This window comes from Atractosteus spatula, chromosome 12 (genome assembly GCF_055471065.1).
Source record: "Atractosteus spatula isolate fAtrSpa1 chromosome 12, fAtrSpa1.hap1, whole genome shotgun sequence".
NCBI lineage: Eukaryota > Metazoa > Chordata > Actinopteri > Semionotiformes > Lepisosteidae > Atractosteus > Atractosteus spatula.
Window position 1 is genome coordinate 21770074 of NC_142717.1, and position 27295 is coordinate 21797368.

Here is a 27295-nt window from a genome sequence, read left to right on the forward strand (position 1 = left end):
AATGCATCAATGTGTAAAAAATCAGTTGAAATGAACCTTGTGTTTGCATCAGTATTTAACATTCACCATCTGTTTTGAGATTTTTCTTTGCTTGTGAAATGCTATTCTTCTTTAGAGAATTTACTGTGTTGAACTAGTGAAGTCACTAACATGTTAGCATGTGCCAAGGCCCCATGTTCAATTCCTGGGAGTGTGGAGTTTTTGTATGTTCTCCCTGTGCTCACGTTTTTTTTTTTCCTCAGGATGCTCTAAATTCCTACTACTACAGTATGTCTCTTGACATAGTGGTAGATTAAAATATTTCTGGGAGAAAACTGGCCCTAGGGTGAGTTTACTCTGTGATGGACAATCGTCCGATAAGGTCCTGTATACTGTATGTTTGTCTCTTCTACAGTAGTTTATTGGAAATGAGTTGCAAACCTATATATATATATTACTTTCTTGTAAAGTGCAAACATGTAATACAAAAGTCATGACTTTTAATCTGTTTTTTTTTTAGTTCAGATACTGTAAATATGAAACATTTTCTGTAAAATGTATGTATGTACCCGTTGCTTGCCGGGTTAGGTCCTCTGCAACACTGTTTTGGATAAAGCAGTTATAGAATGGATATATTTCTGTAACTTTTGGCATTCTGTAACATTGTAGGTAAGGTGAAAAGCCTCATCCTTTGGGTTAAAAAAACCTTCCCCTGTAAAAGCTTTTCAAAGAAAGAGTTAATGTATTCGTACCGTATGCACGACATTAAAGAGATGTTTATTTAACGTTTAAAATCCACAAATGAAATGAACAAATGAGTTCATTTTTTATCGTTTTTGCAACCCACAATTCTACGCAATGGCCTTTAATGATTATTGTGAATGTGCAAACATTTCACCCGTATCTTTAGGGAGAAAAAAAACGAATACAGTGTTAGTGATCCGATGATAGACAGCCACCAAGATCATCTTAAATGTTGCACTAGCGCCATCTAGAGAATTTCATAAGTATTTTGTAAAACTGCTCTCAGATCTTGATCCAATGAAAAACCAGTTTTATTTTGTTTTTTTTTGTAAAAGCCCAGTGTAACTCTCAATGGTAGTCAAGAGGTATACAGAAGAATATACCTTATGTTAAACTGATTTGTACCAGACATTAGTCAATAAATACCCTTTGCCATTAAAAACGTCGACTTAATCGTCTTAACACAATGACCTTCAACACTACAACTTACTTTCACTTTTACCAAAGTGGATTTTTAGCAGACGATGACCACAAATAACGTGTCAAGACACTATTACAACAGCAGAGGGCACCCATTACGGGGAAGACTACGTCTGCAAAACCGGAAGCGCTTATTTGAACCACACCGGTAGCACTAGTTTTGTTTACACCCGAGCGACGACAGAATGGCTGCCTCCAGAACGGGCAAGGGAAAGAAAGTGGTTAATCAGGAGGAGCTGCGGCGGTTAATGAGGGAAAAACAAAGGGAAACTGCCGACAGAAAGAAGCGTATTGAATCCCCCTTTGCTAAATATCCTTGCTTGTCTTTTGTTTATTTAAAAGAGTACGGTGTGTGGTTTAAGCGTATTCATTAACAGGATCTTCTCCATCAGTAGGTGCTTGACCGTTCCGTGGGCACAGAAGGAATCATATAGTTTCGTGGTGCTTAGTTCTATTAAGTACATGCATCAGACTTTGTTTTATTCATACTTTTGAAGTTGAACAACATGACCACGGATTCAACGAGTTCACAAACGAGCACCGAATTTACGTAATGCAAACCATAGCTTTGAGAAATTATTTCGTTTTAGGTAATCTGGAATATTTATGCGAAAATATAAAAAACATTTAAATACTAAATATGTTCAGGATTCCGTTCCATTAAGTTAGGTCTTTATGCTACTCGTAAATTAACATTGGTGTCCACCGTTAGTATGATTTTTTTTATTTTAAAAAATCGTTATTCATTTTCATGTTTTTTTAATCGTCTTTTAATAAGTCAGCGATGCATACGATGTGATAGATTGTCATCCAGTTGTCTTCCTTAATTGCCCGATTCCACATACAACAGCTTGGGCCATCTAAGTTGTGTACTCTGCAATACACCAATAAAATCCGAAACATTATGGCAAACACACATTCTAGGAAAACAGCATAAAGAAGTAAGTTGTCTTGCAGATGTGATAGATGCTGATTATTATTAATACATTTAATTAAAACATTTTGATCATATTAAAAGAGCTGTATATTTGTGTCTTCTATATTACAATTTGTGAAGTTAAATTTTTATTTGTTATTGGGTCTTGGACTATATATATATATTATTATATGTGTGGAGTCACATTGACAGTAAATGACATTGTGAGTTTTCTTAATTATTCCAGAAAGTTGCAGAATTGAAAGGAGCAAAGCTGGCAGACTCCAGTGCTTCAGTGCTCAAGAGGAAAGCTCCAGACACTGAAAAGCTGGAAGTGAAAAAAGTCAGAGGTATTCTGAATAAATTGCTGCCTATGCTTATACTGTTCTAGTTTCCTATACTGTAGTATGAATAATTTGATTTTCATATTTGAGCAATTGAATTCCAAATCTTTTAAATTCATGCAGAATGTTCCTTATTGTTTAATTGACTCATGGTAATCATGAATACATTTATACATGTTTTCTGAAACAAGAAAACACATTTTGTTCTCTTTTATTTGTTTTTACAGCAGCCTCCGATGGTAAAGAGAGTTCACAGTCGGCTGGGTAAGCTGTGTAAAACAAAGTTAAGGGAAAAATAAATACAATAAACTGTTTAGTTTTTTAATTGCATACGTACGTGCTGTAAATTGACAATTTACCCTTTTAGGGTTTTTCACACTTATTTTGCTGGTGGTTCTAGGCTTCCTGCAGACTTCTTTGACAGTAAAGGTGGCAAGAAGACTACAAGCCCCATTCAGAAGTCAGGGCTTGGCTTGCTGGCTGGTAACTATGATGAGGAAGATGATGAAGCAGACCAAGAGGATTCCAGTCAAAATGCTGGGAATTCTGTAGTAATGAAAAGAGATTTACCACCTCCAGCTGCTACTGGACTTCCAGCAGGTAGAGACAAGCATGGTTCATATATGATGATCTTGTGCTTTGCTTTCAGAAAAAAAATCACAGGGACAATACAGTTGTCTATTTACAATAGAGCAGTGCACCTTTTTAATAGAATTTGCTTGCATTTGTATAACAATTTTCATCCAAGTGGATCCCAAAGTGCTTCATATACAGGAAAGGACCCACTTCAAGGGAGCATTTAAGGTAGTTTGGAGTGAACAAAACCCAAATTGGAATTTAGCTAATGAGAGCACCTCTTCTCTTATGAAGAGTGCAGTGGGATTACTAAGACGTTTATTTTACATCTCATATGAAGGACTTGAATTTCTACAACACATTGTCTCCTGTAACTGTATAGGGGAATTGTATTGCAGATTTTGGTCTAGAGGAAACTGTACTGCTTGTCAGTTTACAAACACTGTTTACAGTAACAAGTTTTTTTTAGAGGTTTCCAATTCCAGTGCTGAGCAATCCCTGCTCCCAGTTTCTAAGATATGACAAGATCAAGGTACAGTGTTTTAACACTGCTTCTGCTAATGTACAGCTAATATCTTATTGTGGCATCAGTCATAGCATGCTCATCTTTCCACAAAAGCAACCCCTGTGATTTGCTGGGTGCTTTGCAGGTTGGAGTTTTGTCAGTTAGAGGTGTACTTTTTAGCTAGTCTCAGATCTTTCACCATGTCAAATGCAAAGTTATTACACTACAAAGTAGTGGGTTTGTACAAGTGTGAGAAAAGGACCTCATACGCCTTGTGCTGTATACTGCTTTTAATGATTAACTGGCCAGTTGATTAATAATTAAGATGATAATTTTTCTTCTACCATCAAAAAGGACAAATATTGAGTCACCATTATTACTGTAACCATTGCAGCTGCTTGCCTCGTGCTTCACAAAGCACCCTCCACGGAGCTTCAGGGTGTGTCCTTGTCACCCTGTTGCTGGCCAATTGAGTGCTTGTCACAATAGTAAATAATAACAGCTGTGAAGCTTTGTACATAATCTTCTCATTCTGCAAGTGATTCTATTCAAGATAAAATGGCTAGGTTACACAATGTGGCAGCTATGTTGGATTTTGCATAAATACTTAAGTGTCTAACTGTTAAACACACTGAAATGTTAAACTTTCAAACATATGTTCAGCGTCTCAGGAACCCTTTGGATATTTGATATATGTTTGTTACCTTGGTACATATTATTAAGCAAAGGGACTACATGAAAATGTTTGGTCACCATGTCATGTGCATGTACACATCTAAATGTGCAAGTATTGGCCACTTTACTATTTTCTTGTGGTAGGGTATTATAGCCTCATTTTTTAGACTGGTAATGTTTTTGTCTGTGACGGTGATAGGATAACAGTGCTTTTTTTTTTAAAAAACAAGAACCAACATCCCCATTCAGTGGGTAATTTGACACCCTTAGTCTACATCACCTGTTGGCAAACTATGACCAACTATATTCTATATTTTAACTATATTCGCCATATTCCACTTTGTTTGGTGCCATTTTTTCTTACATTTCATTATTTGTGCCGTTAGATGGTTTTACCACATGATTCCAAACTGTGCATCACGCCACCTAGGGAATGCGCCATTGTTATTACGAGCAAAACCCGCTGTTCGTGCACACGGAATGTACGAGTCGCACGCTACCTAGCTAGATTGTGCCACATGCCACTGGCCACAAGAGTCGGCAGTCTGTAAGCAGCGTACCAGTTGACTGCGGTTTCGATGTTTCATGTTTCTATGAGTGGTCATTTTGTGTTTTTTGTTACACGATCGCAATTAAGAGGTTTTTAAATATGAGTAAAACATGTGAAGGACATGGAGCGTAGTTCTAAAGAGAAACGGAAACGCAAATACAGAAAGTATTACGACAGTTTCTTGAATTTCAGTTTCACATGCACAATTGTGGACACTGAAGAATGTCCTCGGTGTGTTGTCTGTCTTAAAGTGTTGGCTGCTGAGCGCATGCTCCCCAGTAAATTGAAACGTCATTTGGAAACTGTTCACAGTAGTTTGATAAGCAAGATTCGTGAGTATTTTCGCGCAAGTTTAATGAATGAACAGAAAGCTGCTTTTTCTAACCAAACTACAGTCCTGAGCCAAGTTCTTTTTTCATCATACAAAGTACCGTACCGAGTAGCACAATGCAAAAAACCTCATACTATTGGAGTACCAAGGAATAAGCAACAGAGCTCTGTGAATTCTGCTTCCCTTTGCAATATCCTGCCTTTGTGAAGCTGGGTTGTCAGCACTTGTGGTTACCAAATCCAAGTTCAGATCAAGAGTCAATGTTGAGAAGGAGATGCACGTTGTCATTTCAAAAATACTACTCAGTCTTTTTGTTGAATTATGATAACATAATTTATTAAACAAGGCCACCTACCCATTAAGAGGCACAGACAAAAAGACATTGTATTTCTCCCCCTTTTTAAAAAAACATTGATGTTAGATTTTTACATTTTTATTTAGTCATTTTATTAGCATTTTACAAAGATGTTGACTTTTTAATTTTTTTCAAATTGTACATTCAAATCATTTCAATAAAATGTGTTGTCAAGTATTTTTACTATTTTGATCAAGCCTATTGGTTTTGAAGATGATTAAAAATAATAAAAATTGGATCAACTTTGTTTTTATTTTGACCCATCATTTCCTTTTCAAATTTATAATTTTTTGTAAAATATCGCGCTGCCATAGAACATATTTTTGACATAGGGGAGGCATGTGGAAAATTTGACAGGTCAAGGGAGGCATGGACTCAAAAAGTTCGGGAACCCCTGCTTTACCAATTTGATTCACTGGTTAGAGTGGGTCCATCGTACTGTGAGGGAACCTGCGCCAAAATGAGTGGATTGAAGATGCAGAAAGTTGATAGTGAACGCAGAGTGTGCATATAAAATTGCTAAACAAAGCAATCCACTCTCTGAAGGGGAGCTTTTGAAGGAGTGTATGATAGAAACCGTAGATATTCTTTGTCCAGAGAGCAAGAACACATTTGAAAAAATAAGTTTATCACGCAGAACAGTTACCTCTCAGGTCGAGGTAATCGGTGAAGTCTTGGCTTGTGAGTTGAACGTCAAATTTTATTCCATTTTTATTCTTTTATATTTAAAATATTTTTTCTCTCAGGTTATCGTTAACCTTGAACTAAAAAGCCTACGTTGTATTCTAAACTTATATAGGGCATAGGCTATCTGTAACAGCAGCCTAAAGTGGCCCGCTATGCAGTGTCAACATTTTATGTGGCCCTTGGGACAAACAAGTTTGCCCACCCCTGGTCTACATCATGTTGTGGTCAGGTGCCGCTGTAGTCAGTGATACAGACGTTTTTGCAAATGGCCTGTCAGATTGTTTATTTCTGTTGTGCACCATGTTGGGAACATTTTTGGTTTGTTTATCTTAGCCAATATCAATTACTTCACAAGTTGCATAGCATTTTCATTAATATCATAACATAATTTTGAATTTGCAGCTTATCCAGAGAAAGATGGAAATACACATGGTACCTGAGGGCATTTTCAGCAAATTTCTCAGCTCATAATTACAAAAGGACATAAGTGAATGAATCTTGAATAAACAGCATTTTTTTAATTTGGGAAAAATAGTTTTAATGTTATTTGGTAGTAAAAAGTAAATCTAATCAGGGACTGCACTAACTAATATATAGAGACCCAAAGTAAATGTTGTACCTCAGGAATAGCAGCCAATGCTTGTAGAAATTTTAACCTTTGCTGTATTTATCACCTTATTTTATTATTTTATGATTTGTTCTTAGACATTAATTATAAATAATTATCTTAGCATGCAATAATACTTTAATTTCTCAAAGTAAAACTGATTACTGTGTTTGTTGATAGATGGGAAAAATTAACCATTGAGACTTTTGTGCGTATTTGATACCTGTTCTGTTATTGATTCAAAAATACCTTTGAAATATTTCTTAGAGAAAAAAATTGAATAATTTGGATCCTGTAATGTGCATTGCTTGATTTTTTTTCAATAGATGTACAATACTTACTGTGTTTTCAGTTCTGCTGCTTAATTTCCAGGTATTTCCTGCAGGCCTGATATTTTTACTGAGACTATTATGACCATACCTGGTTTCGACCAAGGGATGAAATATTAGAACATTAGGCAATATGCAATCTTACATTAAATAAACTCTTTTCACTGCCAAAATTACCAGTGTGTGGTGGCATGTTACATGGATAACTTGATTATATGTATTTTTTGTGCATCAGATTTCTTTGATTGCAGTATTCCACCAGCTCCAATAGTTTCACATTCTGGATCTATTCAAAAGGCAGATGAACCGGAGAAGCCTATTGAAAGGTAAGCCTTCGGAATTAACTACTAATAACACGAGCACCTTTTAGAAATAATAATAGAAAGTATTCCACGTTTTTGCATAGACAAGCCATGAGATGCTGTCTGCGTTTTAAATATTTGAAATACTTTGCCTTTAGAAAGGGTATTGTCCTTTATAAAGTAACACATTTTGTGGTCTAACTGCCTGAAATCAAGACAAATTTAATCATTTACCTTTATTTACACTGTATAACACAATCTCCAAGTAAAAAACAAATACTCAGACATACTGAAAAGTAATTACAAATGTTAACCTAGAAAAATAGATTGGATAAGGGTGCACACCATTGAGTTAGTACTTGGTGGAAGCACCTTTTGCTTGAATTAAAGCGATTATTCTGTTTGGATATGTCTGTACCAACATAGCATCCAGACTTGGCATTGTTTGCCCATTGCTCCTTTTGTAACTGTGAAAGCTAAGTCAGATTGTGAGGGGACTGCTGATGGACCTCAACCTTCAAGTCATTTCACAAATGTTCAGTTGCATTGAGGTCAGGGCTCTGACTGGGCCACTAAAGGACATTTACCTTTTTGTTCTTTAGTAACTCCAGTTTTGCTTTGGCTGTGAGCTTCGGTTTGTGGTCATGCTGAAAGGTAACTTCCTGTCCGAGTTTCAGCTTTCTTGCAGAAGGCAGCAGGTTTACCTCAAGAACGTTTCTGTATTTTGTTCCATTCATTTTCCCTTTTATCCTGATAAGTGTCCCAGTCCCTGCCAATGAGAAACATCCCAGTGATGCTACCACAACTAGGGATGTTGTTCCTAGGGTGATGTGTTGTGCTGGGTTTTGCGCCAAATGTTAAGTTTTGTTTGTAGTTTTGTCAGAACATGGAATATTTTGCCACATTTTGTTCACAGTACCACTATAATGCTTTGTTGCTGCCTTTTTTCCAGTAATGGCTTCCTTCTTGCCCTCCTGCCATACAGACCAAATCTATGGAGTGCTTGGGTGTTGTTTTCACATGCAGGTTTTGACCAGTCGTGGACATAAAAGCTTGTAACTCTTTCAGAGTTGCTGTTTGCCTCTTGGTAGTTTCTCTGGTTACTGACTTTGTCCAGTTTGGATGGATGGTTTGATCTAGGCAGGGGCTTGGAGGTGCTATACACCTTCCACTTTATTGTCTTGACCATGCTTCAAAGGATATTTAGGGACTTTGAAAACTTTTTCTGTCCATCTCCACAACTGTATCCCTTTTGTAGTTCCCATAGTTGACTTTTTCTTTGAGATGCACTATGCATCAGAGCAGACATACAGGAAAAGGTGATTTTATTTTCAAATGATCAGAATTGCTACATTTGAACACAGGTGGAGGCTAATTAGCTTGTTGTGTGATTTGTAAGGCAATTGGTTACACCACAGCTAGTTTGCAATGGTTGTTTTTAAGAGTTGCATACAATTATCCAACCAATTTTTCTAGATTTTCATTTGTAATTACTGTTCAGAGTGTTAGAGCATTTGTTTTTCACTTGTAGGTGTGTTAGAATTTGGAAATAAAAATAAAATCAGAGTTTGTTTTACCTTTAAGTCTTGATTTCAGGCTGGTCGGCCACCAAATATGTTACTTTGGAAAGGGTGTGTAGACTCTCTGTAAGCACTGTATATGTTTTAAAAATGAATTTTTGTATTGATTAGGCAAATATCTAAATGAACATGCAAAGACTGATTAGTTAAATAAATAAATGCATCGAGAAATACATTAAGAAGCTCATGACGTCTAAAATTGTTGAATTATTGAAGATGTGAATGGGTTTCTTACAATGAAGTCTTAACTGATTTTTCTACAGGAAGGATAACACAGCAGAGGCTTTACCTGAGGGATTTTTTGATGACCCTGTCAGAGATGCTAAGGTAAGTTTTGTTTTACTTTGTTACTTGCCTTTTTGTGAAAGCAGCATGTTTTTCGAGATTATTGTGATTTATAAAATATCATTCAGTATAAGTTGCCTTTTGGAGAGACCAGGTTATTTGCGACAAATTGACATTTTCTGTTATCTTAGCCACAGAACTCTGGCATCCCTATCCAGGTTCCTACTTGCCCATCTGCTTAGTGTGGAGGTTAGAGCCAAATCACAGCATTGTCTGGGTGTCTTCCATTTCTTATTGATTCACTTCATGATGCTGAAAGAGATATAAATGGTCTTTTTACTATTTTTATACTGTTCTTTGGATGGTTCCTTTACACAACATTATCCCTAATTTTTTAACATAAAATCACTTCCTGACAGAGGGACCTTACGTGTATAGCTGAATTTATTGGAAAAGCTTTATTTGCTTGTTTACTAATCCAAATGTTCTACTAGCCGTCAGTTTTTCAAATAGTCAAAATTCCTTTACTGTCTAAGAACATTTCTGTTTCTTTGTGGCTTGCATACTCTGGCATTGTCATCTTTCAGTACTACAGTATGTTACTATGAACATCTGCCACAGACGTAGTGTACCATCGATGCCTAGATTTATCTAAAAATATTTACACCGTTTGACCCATTTATCATTCTAATTGCGGCCTCTGTCTGTTCCACATTGCATAATCTGAGTATCTTCTCTTATATGTGTGTTTTCTGGAATAATTTCCGGTTTCTGTCTGGAGTGAAGCCCCTTTAGCCATGGCTGAAAAACACTCTAGTACTGTGAGAACCAAGCCAACATTAGTAATATGTGATAAAAGAGTGTGTTTCAACTTGAGTAAATTTCAGCTTACATAGAGTTGTGCTGAAGGTTAGAATTATTGAATGTGTTGGCATTTGGCATAAGTCTCGACTATCCGGCATGGCTCATTTCCCATAGATGTAGGATCATAAAGCTTTTACTGTATTCTGAAATCATGTTACCCACTATTTTTACACACAGGCATGCCACACAACTAACTGTGTGGCTTGGTAAGATACTGTGCTTTAATAAAAATTTAGGTTTGCCACAGCAAAATGTTTGAATATTTTTGCAATCATTACTTATTTTTGTTTTTTTGCTTTGAATGTAAGGAGCAGGTTATATATATATAACATCTTTAAAGAATCAAAATGTTTAAAAATTGTGCAGGAGTCTGAATACTTTCATACACCCTGTGTATCTGTGTATATGTAACATGTTAATGTATTCATTTCCTCATTTAGCCTTGAACATTTGAAGGTACAGTTCGCCCCAGATCCTCATAAGTTATCTCTTCATCCTCTGGATGCTCCCAGATGTTTTCAGTCCTGCGCTAAAGTACATGTTCCCATATTTTTGTATATTTATTGTGTTAAATATTTAGCAGGATTTTTGTGTATATGCTGGTGTGTATGGCCAAAAGAAATATCACAGGATACTGCAGTAGTTATCCGTTTCATTTAGTGGTGATATATACAACAGAACAGAAAAACTGTGGAGTAATAAGCATGAAACCCTTCAGTAATCCAAGGTCATTTATCACATGTGTAACTATACCTGCAGTGAGTTTGTAATTATTTTTATCTCTTTTTTTTAGGTCCGCAAAGTTGATGCACCTAAGGACCAAATGGATAAGGAGTGGGAGGAGTTTCAAAAAGAGATGCGACAGGTTAACAATGTAAGTCTTGGTAATTCCATCATCATGCCATCACACACAGATAGTCATGGAAAAACTAAACATTAATCTTGGCTTATTATTTGTAGAGCCATCCATGCAAGTTGTTTTGTATTTTAAAAATTAGTGAGCTGATACCGAGGTCAACTAAGAACTCAAGTTATTGGTAACTTGAGAGGTTTTTGCCATAAGCCATAACATCGGCAGGCCACTTCTGCTCCTGCTGACCTTTGGAAAACAACTTTTGTTAACAGTAACATGAAATTGAGGTTACAACATGGGAATGTTTATGTGAACTAAGAAAAAACTGACTTAAAGCATAAGGTTTCAACAATGAGGAGGTAATTCATTTTTTAAAATTAAATTAGGACATTCTGGATTGCTTTGCCGTACTGCTTGCCATTCAAAATGTGCGGTAAAACCCAGTACCGCAGGAAATTATCAGCAGAATAGTGTGGAATACCGCAGTACATGATTGGCTGGCCAAAATGACTGACAGGTGGCACTTGTGGTGCATTGGTTGTGAGTGAAATGATTGCTTCATTTGATTTCTTTACCATGCATGTTTAAATCCGCTTAATATGGAATATTCATGTGGGATTTTACAACTAAAGGGAAATTTGGTAGCTGAGCATACAAATAAGAGGAGCATAATGTCTCTTAACGTCATAAACGATATTAATTTAATATACGTAAATATTTTATACAAACTATATATTGCTGGTAGTGGTAGTTAAAATAAAAAATACACAACAGTATTCCACTTTCTTCATAAACATTTTATACATCAAAGTCTTTCACTCGGTCACTTACTGTGGTAATTTTGGTAAAGTTTTGACGTGCTCATTCAGACTATATTAAGTTTATATACTTTAAAAAGCTATATCTTTTTTTTTTCTATGAATACTTGCGCTGGTTATCACAGTAAAAAAATGGGTACTTATTAGAATCTGCTAAATAGGGAATTAATATGGAATTGCTTATCTAAAGAAATTAATAACGATATTTAAGGATCTACATAGAATATATTTATATAGCTGGTAGTATTACTGTAGTCCACTTTCTTTGTAAATATGTTTTATTTTTAATTTGACTCATTCAAGCATGATTACTTTCAAAACATTTTTAAGCTGTTTGTCTCAGCTGTGTTTCTGAGCAGCCCATTGGTACAGCAGGTTTGTCAATAGGCGTTCTGTCTAGGTGATCCGAGTTCAATATTTTGATATCAACATTTTTTTGTTTTTATATATTATAACATATTCAATGTTAAGTGATATTAATAATGAAATAAAAACATGAATTAGCAAACGTGAATACTGTCAACAGTTGGAGTAAAAACCAGTTCAACCGGTTTAATTCAGATCAATTCAAAATAGTTTATTCAGTGGGAATTTAACAGATGCCTTTACAACAAGCCTTAAAACGAAATCATATATATTATAATTAGAATCAAGGATAAGAAAGCAGTATTAAAAATACCACTGAAATTATAATTGTGTCTGGTCATTATTCACAGTATTAATTTAATAATAAAAATAATTTCAAGCTTCTTGTATCTTTTTCAGAGTCTTTTTTTATTTGTTTTTCATAACCTTTGCTTATTAAAACGCCTGTTTGTGAGACTCGATGTTTCAGATGTCAATAGTTGAAGCCTTCTGAAGACTATCAAAAACATAAAAATGTAACAGAATATTATGTGGCATGATGGGCAACTGATTCTTAAGAAAATCAAAAATAAAGAATAATGTGTCTGCCTAAAATAAACATTGCATGACTTTAAAAACTATAAAAATGGATTTAGATAGTTAAATACACGAAATCCACGAAAAAAGGGTTATTTTTCTTCCTTTTGATCAGCTTACAATCTTTGTGTAAGCTGTATATATTTTTTTACTTTTTAATTCAACATTTTAAACACTTTAATTTTGTAAATGCAACACGCATTTCATACAGATACAGTACAGTCACATTCTCCTGTCTTCCCGTGGTGTGAAGCAACTTAGCAGGTGGCTGAGAAAATAGCGCACTGCCCACTGAGCTCAGTCAGAGAAGAGGCGGTGCCGTAAGGAGACAGTTCTGCAGCTTGTAGTGTTTATGGCACTGAGCGTGTCTTTAAAACTTAATAATAGATGTAAATAATTTCTTTTAACTTGAAATCTTTTAATTATCATTACACATAGCTTTCTCATCAGTTAGTTTTATATTAGAAACCATCGTTAAACAAAGCAGGGGCTTATTGTACTTTCTAATGATATTACACGTGGAAAGATTATACACTTTAATTGTTTTTAATTTTTTAATGCATTTTATAAAAGTTTCATCTACACAAATACCACTGTAAGTTACCAAGTTAAAGACTTTGATGCATAAAATATTTGTAAATAATTAAAACATTTACAGTATGAAGAAGGTGAAAGGTTGTGTTCTTTTGTCCAACTGAGCAATCTTGCTTTTATAAAATACAGTATACCTACTTTTTAATCAATTTAATGTTTAACATGTTGTAGTACACAGTTTAAAATTATTAAAAGTCTGAACTGTATACAACTTTAATTCTGTAATTGGCAAAAGACTGTCCATTGACCAGCATTGACCAGGATTCGAAACTGGGCGTTTACTGCCAACAGGCTGATTGCTGCGTGAGACGTTAAGTTTTCCCAGCTCCGCCTGGCAGTTTTGCAAGGTATTTCAGCCTATTTAAAAATAAAACTTTTTTGTCATTTGCATTCCTTGCGGAACGTCCACCTCGATTTACCACAGCATACCTCGCTCATTTTGAATGGCGGGATCTGTTGGTTCTACCATTTTCATTTCAGCAGAGAAAAAAATAATGGTTGTTTTACTTGGTATGCACTAGAAAATAACCAAGCTTACATTCAATTATGAACTTGTTTTTAAATGTTTTTCTTTATATTTTTTATCTCAATTAAACACACACTTTGTTTTTTTGTAGGCATCAGAAGCAATAGTGGCAGAGGACGATGAGGAAGGACGCATAGACCGACAAATTGGGGAGATTGATGAACAAATGTGAGTGAATTTGGTCTTAAACCAGCTGTTTTTAGTGAAAATAAATGGGAATTTGCTATAAGAAAATGACAAAACAATTGCTGAAAATATAGTGATATTTAGTCATAGAACAAATGTGAAGTGTGAAATAGATTTAATTTGAAGTAAAATATGCCATATATTTTTTGGGGTCTCTAGTGAGTGCTACCGTCGCATTGAAGTGCTCAGGGACAGGCAAGACATTATAAAGGAAAAGGTGAGGAAACGATTGGAGGCCATGCCAAAGCACAGCACAGAAGAAATGAACACCGACGAGGAAGAGGAAGAGCTTCTGGACCTGTTGTCAAGTGATTGGAGAGCAAAGGGAGCAATTTTATAAGAAACTTTAAACTTCTTAACTGCAGATTGTTTTGTTATATGAAGCAACTGCAGATAACGCAGCAAGCAAGGGTCTAGCTCAACCTTATATCCACTGATTCTCAAAAATGCAGAAAAGTGTCAAAATAAAAATAAAATGTTGAGTAAAAAATATCATCTTAGTATTTGCATTCATGTTTATGTAGGGCTTATTGTACTAAATTTGTACCAAGTCTTCTAATCTTTATCTGTTCTACTAGATTTGTGCTGTAAGTCTATAACAAAACCAAATGAATTTAAATAAAGTAGTCAGTTTTTCATTTTTATTGTTGTTCTGCTTAGAAATGTTTATTTCTGTTGAATGGTTTTGGATAAGGTTCAGCTGAGGAAATGATGACGTTACCCTTAAAGAGGTAAACTGTAAATTTGCAGTGTATTGTAATAAAGAAGGTGGTATAATATATTATTGGAATCCTCCACTTGAGCTCTTGTTTTAATGTTGAGGCATGTGGCCCCCAACTACAACCAGTGACCTGGGAAATACTCTTCATGTTTAAAGGGTTGATGACGCTTTTACTGAGCCATGACAAACAATATGGTGTGAATACTTTGCACGCTGAGAAACATAAAAAAACCACAACAAATGGTATTGGTTCCAACACTGATTTGTTGTGTTTTTAAATCCCTATTTATGTATATACTGCATGTTTGCATACGTCTTAAAAGCGACAGGCTGAGGTCATCTTAAATGATTTGTTATATAAGGCTTTTTAACATGCCACATTTTGACATTTTCATTGCCATGTCAACAGGACCTTTGCAGATGTGGGACTTTGCTGTTAGGGACTTGACACATTGCTGCTCTTTCCCAATGTCACTCTTGTCTTACTAATGACTATTGTGATGAGAAATTCACAGACGTATTGTGACAGCAGAAATTAAGGATGCGTAAGAGTGGCATGCCAGTTGTACTTTTGACCTTTATATACCTTCACCCTGAATAAGGGATTTTACATCTCTTTCTGTACTTTGTTCTTTATGATTTAGGAGCATGATGCTATGTGTTCTGGAACCCTTGTAATAGTACAGACTGAATGTTGGTCCTCACAGCAATGACCTGTTTTTTTTACTAGTAACACTACAAAATGTTAAAAACATTAAAAACATGTTTGTAAGGTAAATTGGTTAATAAGACAACATGGAAGTGTGAGGAAGATGCTTGTTTAGATAGAGGGTATAGACTACAACTGGAATTGACAGATTTACCACACCACATTGTACAATAGTAGTTTCATTTATTGTCCCAAGTCATGTATCATAGATATATCTCTACCAGTCAACCAGACTGATGGTATTAGTCTGAACCATATTAAATGGTTTTTGGCATTTGCTAATGGGTATCACCTGTGAACAGAAAGGCTGAAATACAAGAGATTCAGTGTTTGTACATCTGCTTGCCCAGTTTGTCATCTCTCCTTCCTGAACAGCTTGATGTGTTTGTAATCTTGTTGCTGTGGTAAACCACAGAATACAGAAATGGAAATTTCAGTTCAGCTGTGATTCTCACGTACTCTGTGTACAATAGATGCCATTTTTTCCCAGTGTTTTTCTCCTTTTTAAAACTCCAGGGTATAACAGAAAAAGTCAGAATAGTCTTAGGTAACATATAGGAATCTGTGGCTGCTGATCATACAAACAAGGTAACAATTAAAAGGAAACAATTTTAAGAAAAGTTAAAAAAAAAATCAGACAGTATAAATCAAGGAAGTGAGAATTATGTGTTGAGTTTTTTAGTGTGGATTTCCCCTGTACCTGTTCAGTTCTAAATGTGAAAGCACATTTTCAAGTTTAATGCAGCAAGAAATAACAGTAAAACATTTCAAAGAAATTCCTGTTAAAGGATTAACAATCCTTTAAAAAATATCCATTGCTCTCTGTAATGCATATAAAAACTTCAAACATAAGTTAATTTCCTATACCACAGCAATGACGTTATAAGGCATTAATAGGAAATTTTAAGGAACTATTTTAGCAGGGTCCTTGTTATCAGTGAAAATGTATTTAGAAAAGGATCCTGAAAGTGTCTGGTATTTGAGGAGTGAGACAAATATCTGTGGGTGATTGGGGCACACTTAAAATCAATTGAAAACTGAGAAAATATCAGATAGGTTGGAAATAACCCATAAAAAAGTAATTTAAAGCAATCTTCAATGCCAGAAGAGAGCTTAGGGATGCAATCATGTGTTGATTTTGCTTTCAGTTTAACATGTGTGGCTCAGCCATTTCTAGATGCTAGGTCGTCATGGTTTGAAGGATGATAAGGAAATTGTACATCAATGTGCAATAAACTGAATATGGTCTCTCCCAAGACTGCTTTGCACATCAAACCCCTTGATTAAAATTTAAAGCAGGTTTAGTAGAAGCAGTGTACATTTAAATGATCTCATCATTTTTTGGTGGCTCCTAATGCAATTCAGTGTAACACTTTTGAATTTTAATGTAGTTGTTTCTTTTTCAGAAATACAGAAGTTTGTAGATTTTTTAAAGGCCCACCTGAAGAATGGCAAACATTGTACTTGTGGAAATTATGCTTAAAATTTTACAGTTTTGTTCTTTGCGCTAACTTAAGCTAAAAGAGGCAATCTTGATATCCGTAAAAAAATGTTTATATAAGAGTTGTGCAATTGTACTTGCAGTGGTGATGTAAAGTTCTTTCCTAATGGTCATGGCAGAACAACACAAGGTGAACATTCATATATGTGAATGCTATCACAAGTTAGCATCACAAGTATTAAACAAGTATATTATGTGCAAAAACTTAAATTGCCTTTTTATGATGGACACCCATCCTCTGGTCACTTTGTGTTGCTAAATAAGCAACACAATTTGAAGTATATTCATTTTTTCTGTGTTTATATATTTTACCCTTTTTTCAAATTTCATAAATAATACAAAGACAATAAAGGAGGAAAAAATGACTGAACATCTGCAAATTCGATTACATAACACTGGTTTGAGATTTATTAAGCTTATCAATTTTTACAGCACAGCTGTACAAGTATTTGAAAGATCCCTGAAGCTTATTAAATATATTGTGTTTATAGCATGACAGATGACAATACAGGTTTTATACAAAAGTTGTGCAGGCATTTTCTGATGGAATCAGATGCAGATTGACAAGCATATTCTGTGTTTGTGTATGCAAATTGGTCCGTACAATCATGTAATAAATAATATTTGACATGAACTTCTAAAAAATGAAAGAGACAACAAACATTGTATCAGGAATCTTTTACTTATAAAAAGCTATCATTATTTAATTTACCTCAGTAACATATAATATAATTGAGTACAATGATTTGAAGCACTAAAAGCTCATGCCGTTACATAGACGAGACTGAGCATGAATATCAACTAAAACAAAAACCAAAAGTAAGAATTCTTAACCATGTATGAACCACAAACAGTGTTAAAACTGGTACAGCAATGAAGCAACACAAAAGTTAGGAAGCACAGTTGTTCAGAGTTAAAAAGTAGTAGGGACTTTATTCATGAGTATAAGAAAGTCGTTGATGTTTTTATATTTTGTTATATAAATGTTGGGAATTCCTCTGTAGTATATAGTCCATAGGAATCATTGTCACATGGGGCTTTGGAATTGTCCTGTCAGGTGACTAATGCACTAGTGCATTATCGGAAATATTACAGAGCTCCCAGGCCAGTAACTTCTGAAGACAGCCTAAAATTAGGAACAAATCAGAAAGGAAACAAAAAAGCAGAACACTTCTTACCATTAAAAATATCACTTAAATAACAATAAATTACATTTTGCAGATGTTTGTTTGCAATAATATTCTTTAGATTTATTAAAACAGTTACAATATTCTGGAACATTTCCACAGCAAAGTTCTAGGGTTGTTAAATACTTGAGGTAACCTTTTGACATTATTTTCAATTTCGCCTTCTTGTTATATACAAACAAAAACTTTTTTGAAATACTGTAAGAATGGCAGTACTACAATTTTAACAATGACATTTAGTGCAATCTCACTAAAAGTAGTCAAAGTGGTGAAATGCATTTAGAATGGACAATATATAATACTGAAGTGGCACATAGCCCTATTTAATATACTGCAACACATCATGTTTTTGTCTAGAAAGTATTGCATTTGCAATCTGTGTTTTAGTTCACAATGCTTTTTAAATAAAAAGCACTTTTATAGTACAGTTCATTCATTTGAAAAGCTTTGTGTTCAAGGAGTGCAATGCAAATGGAGATGTCTAGTAGAGAATGTTGCATTCAACAGGAGTCAGTGAAACATGATATCATCAGGTGCAGTGCAGAACAAAAAAAAAGGTGAATGGGATACAAGAAAAAACAAAACTACTTCCAACAGCTTGGAACCAGACTTCAAACACTTTGACATAATATCAAAGTTGCTTTACAGTTTTATTTGAAGCCCCATTGTTTTGAACTGTCAACAGCTATAATCACTCTCGGGTCAGCATTTCAGTTCTAGTTCAAGTGTTCTGGCTTCAACAAGGCTCTTTATTCTCATTTAATAAGACTAGACTCCCAGGAGTCTTTTGTTTTGTTTGTGCAGTTTTGTAGTCCCTATTTTATAGAATATGCTTTAGAATGCATATTCAGAGCAAGTTACAAAAGGTATACATTTAATTTATAGTATTTATTTAAAGTAAAATTATTTTTATGAAATAGTTAAAAATCACAGTCCTGGATATTAATAGTACAGCAGAATCAAAACAATATTAATCTCTTGGGTTAAAATGGAGTCAATGAAGAATCAAATATATTTCCTTTGTCTGCCACAAATAATGGTGAAATATTTTATTATTTTTTTACATCAAGAATAATAAATGTATTTGTCCCGTAATCTGTAGGGTTTTGCTAATCCTCAGGCACAATAACCTGCAACCTTAACTTTTTTACTTCAATACCATTTTCTCTCAGGGCTAATCTGATGTATTTTGGTTTGACTGAACCTTTCAATGGGCCTTGTGATGAACTGTTAATGCCCAGGTAGTCCTGATTTAGTCACTGTTCCATACAACTAAAATAAGTATGGCACTTGAATCCTGGTTAAACTGGTTAAAACAAGACAAAACTAATTTAAGTAGGATTTTTCAAATATCTAGATTAACTATTAAGAATCATACATAACATTTTGCAGGTATCACTCTAACTGCAATACACATAGTAGCTACAAATATGGTAAATTGTGGACTTTCCACCCATTTCTTCCAGTTACTATGAAACTAGTGTTTGACTAACTACAAGAGAAATACATTTAGAATTTTCTTCTTTCTATATTCTTCAATGATGTTATTTAGTGAAGCAAGAAGCCAGGGAGGGTTAGTCATGCTAGCAAAATAAAACGAAGAGGTGTAACCATGCAAGTCAGAGCCAAGGGAGCATTCAAACTGACAAAGTATTGAGGCAAATGTGCAATAGTATTAAATACCAAGACTGTGCAATTGAGGTGAAATACAGAACAAATTAAAACATTAGCTAAGCGTAATACTCGGGATCTATATATCACGAAACATTAAATACCAAACTCTAATTTTAAACCAAAAAAACATCTTAATGGAATTATTGTGCAGGTTACAGTACAACAGAAATTAGTCATTGTAATTACTTGCAAATTACAAATTAGTGAATTTTTAAGATTCCTTTAAAATAAGTTGTTTTCTTTTGGGCATGTGATTTCAGTCTGGAGTGGAGTAGTTGTATGAAAAAAAAGATTTCCTAAAATTGTTTTCAGGGACATCTCTCTTTTGTTATAAATTAATTTCATTGTTCTAGTCCATACAATTAATTTCTAGGCTTGGTGATAATTAAAAATGAGGATCTATGCTTTTCATGCATGGATTTATTCCTAGATTAACCTATTTTATTTCATTCTTGTTTCACTTATATTTACAGAAAATACTTTTTTTTTTATCCAGCTAGAAACTACTAGCATCCGATTCAGGTTCAGAAAAAAATCAGTGGCTTTCATATTTCATTCAATATTGGCTAGTTACTGACAGAATATGATGGAAGATATTTTAACAAGATTTTCAAGTTTCAAATGTGTAAATAGTCATAGTCATAAAAACAGAAATTTAAGGCAAAATTTCTGATGCATTGTTGTTAGTAGTTTGCAGCATTTCTATGCAATAATAAAAATCTCTTCCTGTTTAATGCTGAGATAAAGACAATGGCAGGGATGAAAATATCATCATAATCCTCAAATGTATGTACAAGTTTACAAGTGTAATTTAAAATGAACATTATTAAAATTATATGCTTTAATAAGGTATTTTAATACTGAAATTGCATTGGATTATTAAACAAAATAAAAATGAAAATCGTATATTTTATGTATTTTTTTTGTTACAAATCGAATAAATCTGAACAGAGACTGGATTATAAAGGATGCACCAATAGGGACAAAAATTAGATTTAATATAGATTCAGGTATGTAACACGTGTTGCTACATGTTCATTAGTAAAGGCTCTCTAGATCTTATTTATGAATAGAAGTTATTCATACCTCATCTGGCACATTTATTTTAGTTTAATATTCCTATTATATTGTCATTTTATGCCTGTACTAAGACAGCCATTTTGATTCCTGCATTGCCATGGAACAGAGTGACTACAGAACTGGATTTTTCAGTGTTTATCCTCTTAACTGCATAAACTGTATTTGTAAATGTGCTTCGAAGAGGATAACAAATGAGAAAAGTACAGTATGATGAATCAAAGCCAGAGTTCAGTGCTATTACACAACTTCAGGATATAATATTAGACCTGAATCATGACCAAAACTTAGATCTGTTTTTGTATGTAATTTAATTTACTGACAGATGGTGCATCCCTTCTAACTCATCTTGTGTAAGAGCTGTTACAGCCAGAACAAAACTCTTTTGAGTCAAAATAAATACAAAACTCCACAAAACAATGGAAAGATTTTAATTTCTGAGGGGGATGATTTTATATTTCGTTGTTGCTGTTGGAAATAATTCCTTCTGTTTTGTTAGGTCACGATGGAGAGCGGAAGACAGTTTGAGGTGCCAACATATACTGTATAAACTACCAGGATTTTTTTGTTGTTGTTTTGCTTAGTTCTGTTTTTTTTAAGAAAAGAACACAAATTGTCATTTTTGTCTATTTCTCATCTGTATGCTATTATACTACAATCTACTCCAGAATGTTGGTAACGAGCTTGTGAAGAGGAAAAAAAAACTTGCATCGTTTCATCCTTTCTCAATATGGAGCAAACTTCTGCCGGTCTGATTTCTTAACCCCGGTGGTCGTTGGGATTTTAGCAGTATAAGCTGATAAACTCCCCGTGGCCCCCGTAGCGGCCGCGGCATTTAACGCCAGGAGTGGGACAGTTTTCATGCCAAGCAGACTGGAGACAGGAACGGCATAGTGGGCGGTCGGTAAAGTTGGTAAAGGGGGAGGGGAATTGACGTTAACCGCGGCAGAAGCTGCTGCGGCTGCCAGGACAGCCATAGAGGTAGGGGTGGAGGTAGGGGTGGCGGACTGAGAGAGGTTCATGTTGAGGTCAACAGGGTTCGTGACGGAAGCAGTCTGGGTGCTGACTTTAGCCATCTCTAAGCTGCAAACGAAGAGAGGAAGAGGAACAGAAGAGGTTGGGTCGGGAGGTTCAGCCAAGGACCGAGGAAGGGAGGGAGAAAGGGATCAAACACAGAGGAAGGGATTAGATTGGTCAACACAAGGGTCACACAGGCGGGGAGGAGAGAGAAAGAGAAAAAGAGAAAAAAAGGGAAAAATGAGGGTCAAAGGGGGAACATGTTATGTGTTAAAGAAGAGAAATAACAAAAGGGTATTTCATGATTTGATGATGAAAACATTAATAAAATACTACAAAGCTGCTTATTAAAAAGTAAAAAAAAGGTTTTGCTTTTTTTTTACACTGATGAAACAAAAATTTAAGGAATGCAGAAAATGGCAAGATGACAGACAAGCAAACTTAAAAAAAAGAACTCAAAAAGTAACAATGATGTTAACTCCCCAGTGCTAAGTCACCGTTGCAGTGCACTCTATCCAAGTACCTTCTCCATCTTAGATTTCCAACACTATTGTGTTTAATAATCATAACCAGGGGTTGTATTACCTTATTTGCTCTCATTAAAATAAATGTATGGAAGTCCATTAATCCCAACTATACAGTCCATTACAGTACTTCAAATTATTCCTCAATTCAAAACAATGATCAGGGCATAGAAGATGTAAAAAGCCATTTATCATGAAATTATAAAAATGTCTAATGCTTGTGTAAGTTTGTGCCTTATCTGGTTGTGCTGCATTTAGGCAGAGATACAATACAATGTTCAAATTCATATCCAAATAGACTGGAGGGGTGAACTTACCTGTTGGAATTTACACAAAACGAATACACTACAACCCAGTAATACTGAAGGTAAACAAAATAGGTTTACAAATGGGGTTTGTTGGTCTGTGTTTCTGTTTTGAGCACAGTATTAAGGACCAATTTCAAAGAATGCTAAAACATTTTGAAAAGAGATACAGTACAGTGCACAAAAACAAGTACAGTATATTCAAACTACAAGCTATATTTTACAGTACATTCAAGACACTGTATACTGCATTCCCTCTATGAGTGTTTCACGAAGGAATAAATACACCTTTGGAAGAATGAAAACAAGAAACAATTTAAAAGAATAACAAAACACTAAAATCACACATTCTGTAATTTTTGCTACTTCACAGTTGGTCTATAAACGGTATAGACAGTACTTTATAAACAGTACTTTAGGTGTTTAATCAAGTCATTACAGTTTTTACCCAAAGCAAATGACAAAACCTAAGTATCAGTTTCCTTGGAATAGGAAAGAAAAAAAAATTACTATGTCCAGAAACTGCATCCTTATTATTTTCCAACAGCTTGTATTTATTCCTATTCCATGTGAAGATCATTCAGAGGTGTATTTACTTTACATTCTTGCCTGCTTTTGTCATGATAATCAGAAATCCAGATATAGTCAAACAGATATAGTGGTCAGAGATGTCAATAGTAACAGTACTTCAGTTTCTTTGCAGTGTCAAAAATGTTGTAGTTTATATATTGTTAGTGCTCATTTGCATAATGGATAATTTACTAGTACTAAGCTGAATGATGGGGCAGGTGCTGTGCTTCTGGGTTTCATAGATTTCTGACAGGTGTAATTTACTAAACATAGCCCTTTGTTTTCTTGTAAAGGTGCCATCCTGAATATCACTACATGCTGTTAGTCACTGAACCTACAGTAGGCTGACCTCCTGGCTTCTTCAATGGTTACTTACAGAATATGCAATAGTCTTAAGGAGATACACATTGATGTTCAAAATGTATCCAGCTTAAAAACTGGACTTTAGTTTGAATTTTGGAACCTACTTAAATGAGAAATCATGTATTTTGCATTTTATTATGCATATGGTCTTTTATATAGTCTGGTCCTCAAACTCTGATTTTTCTTCCTCCATTGTTACAGTTCTCCTGTTTTATAGGTGGAAAATAATTCTTTTCAAAGCCATTCACACACACACTTTGTGTGAATTTGTTGTTGATGATGTAATATAGTCAAACAAAAATGGAACAGGAGAGCATTGTCCTCTATCAAATCGGCGAGAATAAAAGTCCTCATTTTCCTTATCTCTAAAAGAAGCAGACACCTTGGAACTTACTCAGAATCTCTCAAAGAAATCTGGTAGACTTGAATGATCAGTTTTCACGGACCAAGACATTTATAGAAACTGTAAAAAAAACAAAAATAGAACTTTTTATGTAAAGTCTGCACCAAAACGTACAGTTGTGAATGTTAGGTCCGTCCTGTCAGAGTGGACACTGAATAATGAAATAAGCCTCTGTGAAGAATGGTGCTTGGTTTATACTGCTTCCACCTCTTATTCTTGGAAAGTGTTTATTTTTGCAGTATATGTCTCTTCCCTGGAATTTTTGTGAACTCTTCAGGCCAAGTCACCTTGGAACCACCTTGAATTCACTGAAGAAATCCTGTTATTCCCAAAGTCAAAGGTTAGGAGGAGAAAAGAAGGAAGCTTACCTGGCATTAATGAGGTACTGTGCTAAGCTGATGTTCGCTGGGGATCCTGTGATTGTGACCTGTCTTTCCGCAGAGCCTTCAATGGCATTGGCGATCTTGATCTGTGCTCCTGACATCTGCCTGATTTCATTAATCTTACTGCCTTGTCTGCCGATAATGCAACCTATCAACTGGTTTGAGAGAGAACAAGTCAAGGATTTGTTAAAGTACATGTAGGAAGCTACTGGACATGATCTTTTCTGTTGCTTTTAAGTCACTGTTTTCTCACTGTATCATCTTAATAGTAGTTTTACCCCCAGTTAACATTTATAATACTGTCATATTGCCAATAGTCTTGGAATTATTTGAGAAAACAAAGTAAAATTTATGAAAACATTTCGGGTGGTTGGTCTCTTAGATTATATGGTTTTCCCTAGTTATTCTCATTATAATTCATTACCATGAAGCTTGGAAACTATACAGGTTTCATGGTAATGCCCTGCAATTTCTTACTTAATAAAAAAATAGAAAACAGCCATCTGATCATGCTTATATATTTGTTAAGAACCAATCAATTGCTTTGCATTGAACCTTTAGATATTAGGCTAAAACTAAAAATTGAAAACTGGTAACCTGAGTAGGGACATAAGCAGAGGAACATGTGATAACTGGCCATTACTTGTTCTGCAGTAAATCTGCTGCATTCAGTTCAAGACTGGATGTGCAGTCCGTACTGTATGAAATACAGAGGAAGACTTACATCATTTGGGATTGTTAGCTCATGGGAACTAGTAGGAGTGGTGGCATCCAGTCCTGCAGCAGGGAAATGGAAAAGTGGCTGTTAGCACTAGCTCCTTCACCAAGACTGAGGTTATGAAATATACTGATTCTCACACTTGAGAGTCATTAACATAGGTGGGAGGAGGAGGGGATGGTAAGAGCTGGGAGCATGGAAAAGAAGAAAAAAGGAATGGTAAAGAAATAGAAGGAAAGGGAGGGAGGGTGGTGAGCAGAAAGTGAATTGCTGTGGAACAAAATGAAAGCATGGACCCCTTTATTTCTTTAAAAAAGTGAGGTGTAGAAGATAAAGATAATGAGGTACAGTAATTGAGTTCATTGAAGGGTGGTTTGAAGACATGCTTTGCCAATTTCAATTGAATAAAAAACTAATTCATTTTAAAAACATCTGTGTTAAGTACTGGCTTTAATTAGTGAATTGCAGAACAGTCTGGAGAAAGAAGCAGGGATATTTAAGGTCAGAAAATTACAAAAAAAAGGATCAGCTACAGCTACTGAAACAAACAAGCAAACTAAAACTGTAGTATATCATCAGGAGGAATCAATGTGAATCATAATTTAAAAAACAACTGAAAATAATGATGAGTCATCGTTTTTGTAACCCTTAAACTGGAGTGACACTGAAGGCACTTGAAATTGTCAGGACCATGTTCAAAATTAAAATTAAGAATTATTTACATTTAGGAATTATATTGTAATGTGTTTTATGAATAATAAAATGAGTCTTATTATTAAAGCCTTCCAGTAAAATCTGGATATTATGGTCTGAAACAATTAAAATATTTTATTTGGATATAAAGCAGATATAAAGCAATCATGGTCCCGTAGGACACCATGTCTCCTGGTTTTTGTTCCAGCTAAGCTTTCAGTTACATAACCAAATCCTTAATTGACTCTGTTCTCAGCTCTTAAACATGTTGGGGGTTCCCTTTTATCTATTACAGTACATTAGATAAGTATGATTAAATTGTAAACGTTTGAGTAGAAAAAAATCAAATATTCCATTCAAGCAAAAATAGTCAGTTTTAATCATGAGGTACAGTAGTTCAATTATGGCTTCAATTACATGATTAGACTCAGCTGGAAGAAAAATAGGTGCGTAATCTTCCGGGACCAGAATTGGGAATCACTGTATTAGCGTTAACTTCAGTGTGTTGTAAAATGACTTAAGGGTGAAAACTGTATTTGACTTTTCTGCGTTTCATACTCCTTACTTAAATTTTGAGAAGAAAAAGATTCAGAGAAAAAGATTTTTGTATAAAATAATCAAGAAAAAGTCAAGTTTAAAAGAAGAAAATAATTGCTTTACAGTTCATTAAGTTGTTTACATCTCCCTTTCCAGAAGGAGAAAAAATGAGTACACTTAGTTTGAAGGGAATATTAGATAACACACAAAGGTTTAATTAGGAAAAAAAGGTAATATTTCTTCTTTTCCTCTGATATACTAGAGCTCCATTAACAAAACACCCTTACCACAAGACATCATAGTTCCTGACAGTGTTTGTTTAGTATTGCAAAGACTAAGATATTGGTATTTATGAGCAATATAAAAGAAAATAATGAATGAACACTATTGCCTATTTTAAAGTTCCATGTAACTGAACTATATCAACAATCTTTAACTGTGAACTTGAGTGTGCTATATACAGTATATATAAAATAATATTATCAGAATATAACTTCAATATACAATTTCAGTACACCATATTCAGACAGCTTTAATATAATAACATGTACATTCACTACTGCTTGAAGAAAATGTACGGAGAAATGAATAATATATTTTGCATCCAGAGATTATGCTTTCTTTAGAAACATCTTTTTGAATAAGGAAGATGTGGCAGAAAAAATTAACAACTTCACCAAACACACAAAAAAGCCTGTGCCATCACCAGCAATGTGTTTCATGAATTGAAAACAAAGTCAAAGTTAGGTCAAATAAATCCCAGTATGTTCAAATAATTTTAAAATGTATAATCACCACGAATGCTCGGAAAACTTTTTTTTCCAAATTCTGTTTTCATGAATACCGACATCTTTAAACAAAAATGTACAATACTCAAATAATGGA

At 34.6% G+C, this 27295-nt stretch overlaps 2 protein-coding genes across 8 annotated transcripts in view; one reads left to right on the plus strand and one right to left on the minus strand.

Annotated features, from left to right (window-relative positions):
• The first annotated feature begins 1366 nt into the window (after positions 1-1366).
• On the plus strand, positions 1367-14809 carry znf830 (zinc finger protein 830). The gene is made up of 10 exons (XM_088928821.1): positions 1367-1513; positions 2045-2144; positions 2367-2469; positions 2691-2727; positions 2864-3063; positions 7314-7404; positions 9224-9287; positions 10903-10983; positions 13934-14010; positions 14188-14809. The coding sequence occupies exons 1-10, from the start codon at positions 1389-1391 to the stop codon at positions 14366-14368; spliced, it is 1059 nt and encodes a 352-aa protein (XP_088784947.1). The 5' UTR covers positions 1367-1388; the 3' UTR covers positions 14369-14809.
• Positions 14810-17339: 2530 nt separating this feature from the next.
• The window catches only part of LOC148822769 (poly(rC)-binding protein 3), a 104917-nt gene continuing 94961 nt past the window's right edge, over positions 17340-27295 (minus strand). For 4 of the 7 annotated variants that reach the window (XM_088928813.1, XM_088928816.1, XM_088928814.1 and 1 more), the window contains 3 exons: positions 25187-25239; positions 24448-24617; positions 17628-21980 (listed from right to left, as the gene is read on the minus strand). In XM_088928813.1, the coding sequence (XP_088784939.1) occupies positions 21623-21980; positions 24448-24617; positions 25187-25239 (581 nt within the window). In that variant the 3' untranslated portion in view covers positions 17628-21622. Of the gene's footprint in view, positions 21981-24447; positions 24618-25186; positions 25240-27295 lie in introns of all 7 variants that reach the window. The other 3 variants (XM_088928817.1, XM_088928820.1, XM_088928818.1) reach the window with 1 other exon arrangement.

What these genes read in the sequence shown, in the direction of transcription:
- znf830 (XM_088928821.1), top strand. Translation starts at nt 1,389, where the DNA reads ATGGCTGCCTCCAGAACGGGCAAGGGAAAGAAAGTGGTTAATCAGGAG. An exon ending in ATTGAATCCCCCTTTGCTAA is followed by an intron (nt 1,514 to 2,044) that starts ATATCCTTGCTT and finishes GCCCGATTCCAC; the next exon opens with ATACAACAGCTTGGGCCATC. An exon ending in GGGGAGATTGATGAACAAAT is followed by an intron (nt 14,011 to 14,187) that starts GTGAGTGAATTT and finishes TGGGGTCTCTAG; the next exon opens with TGAGTGCTACCGTCGCATTG.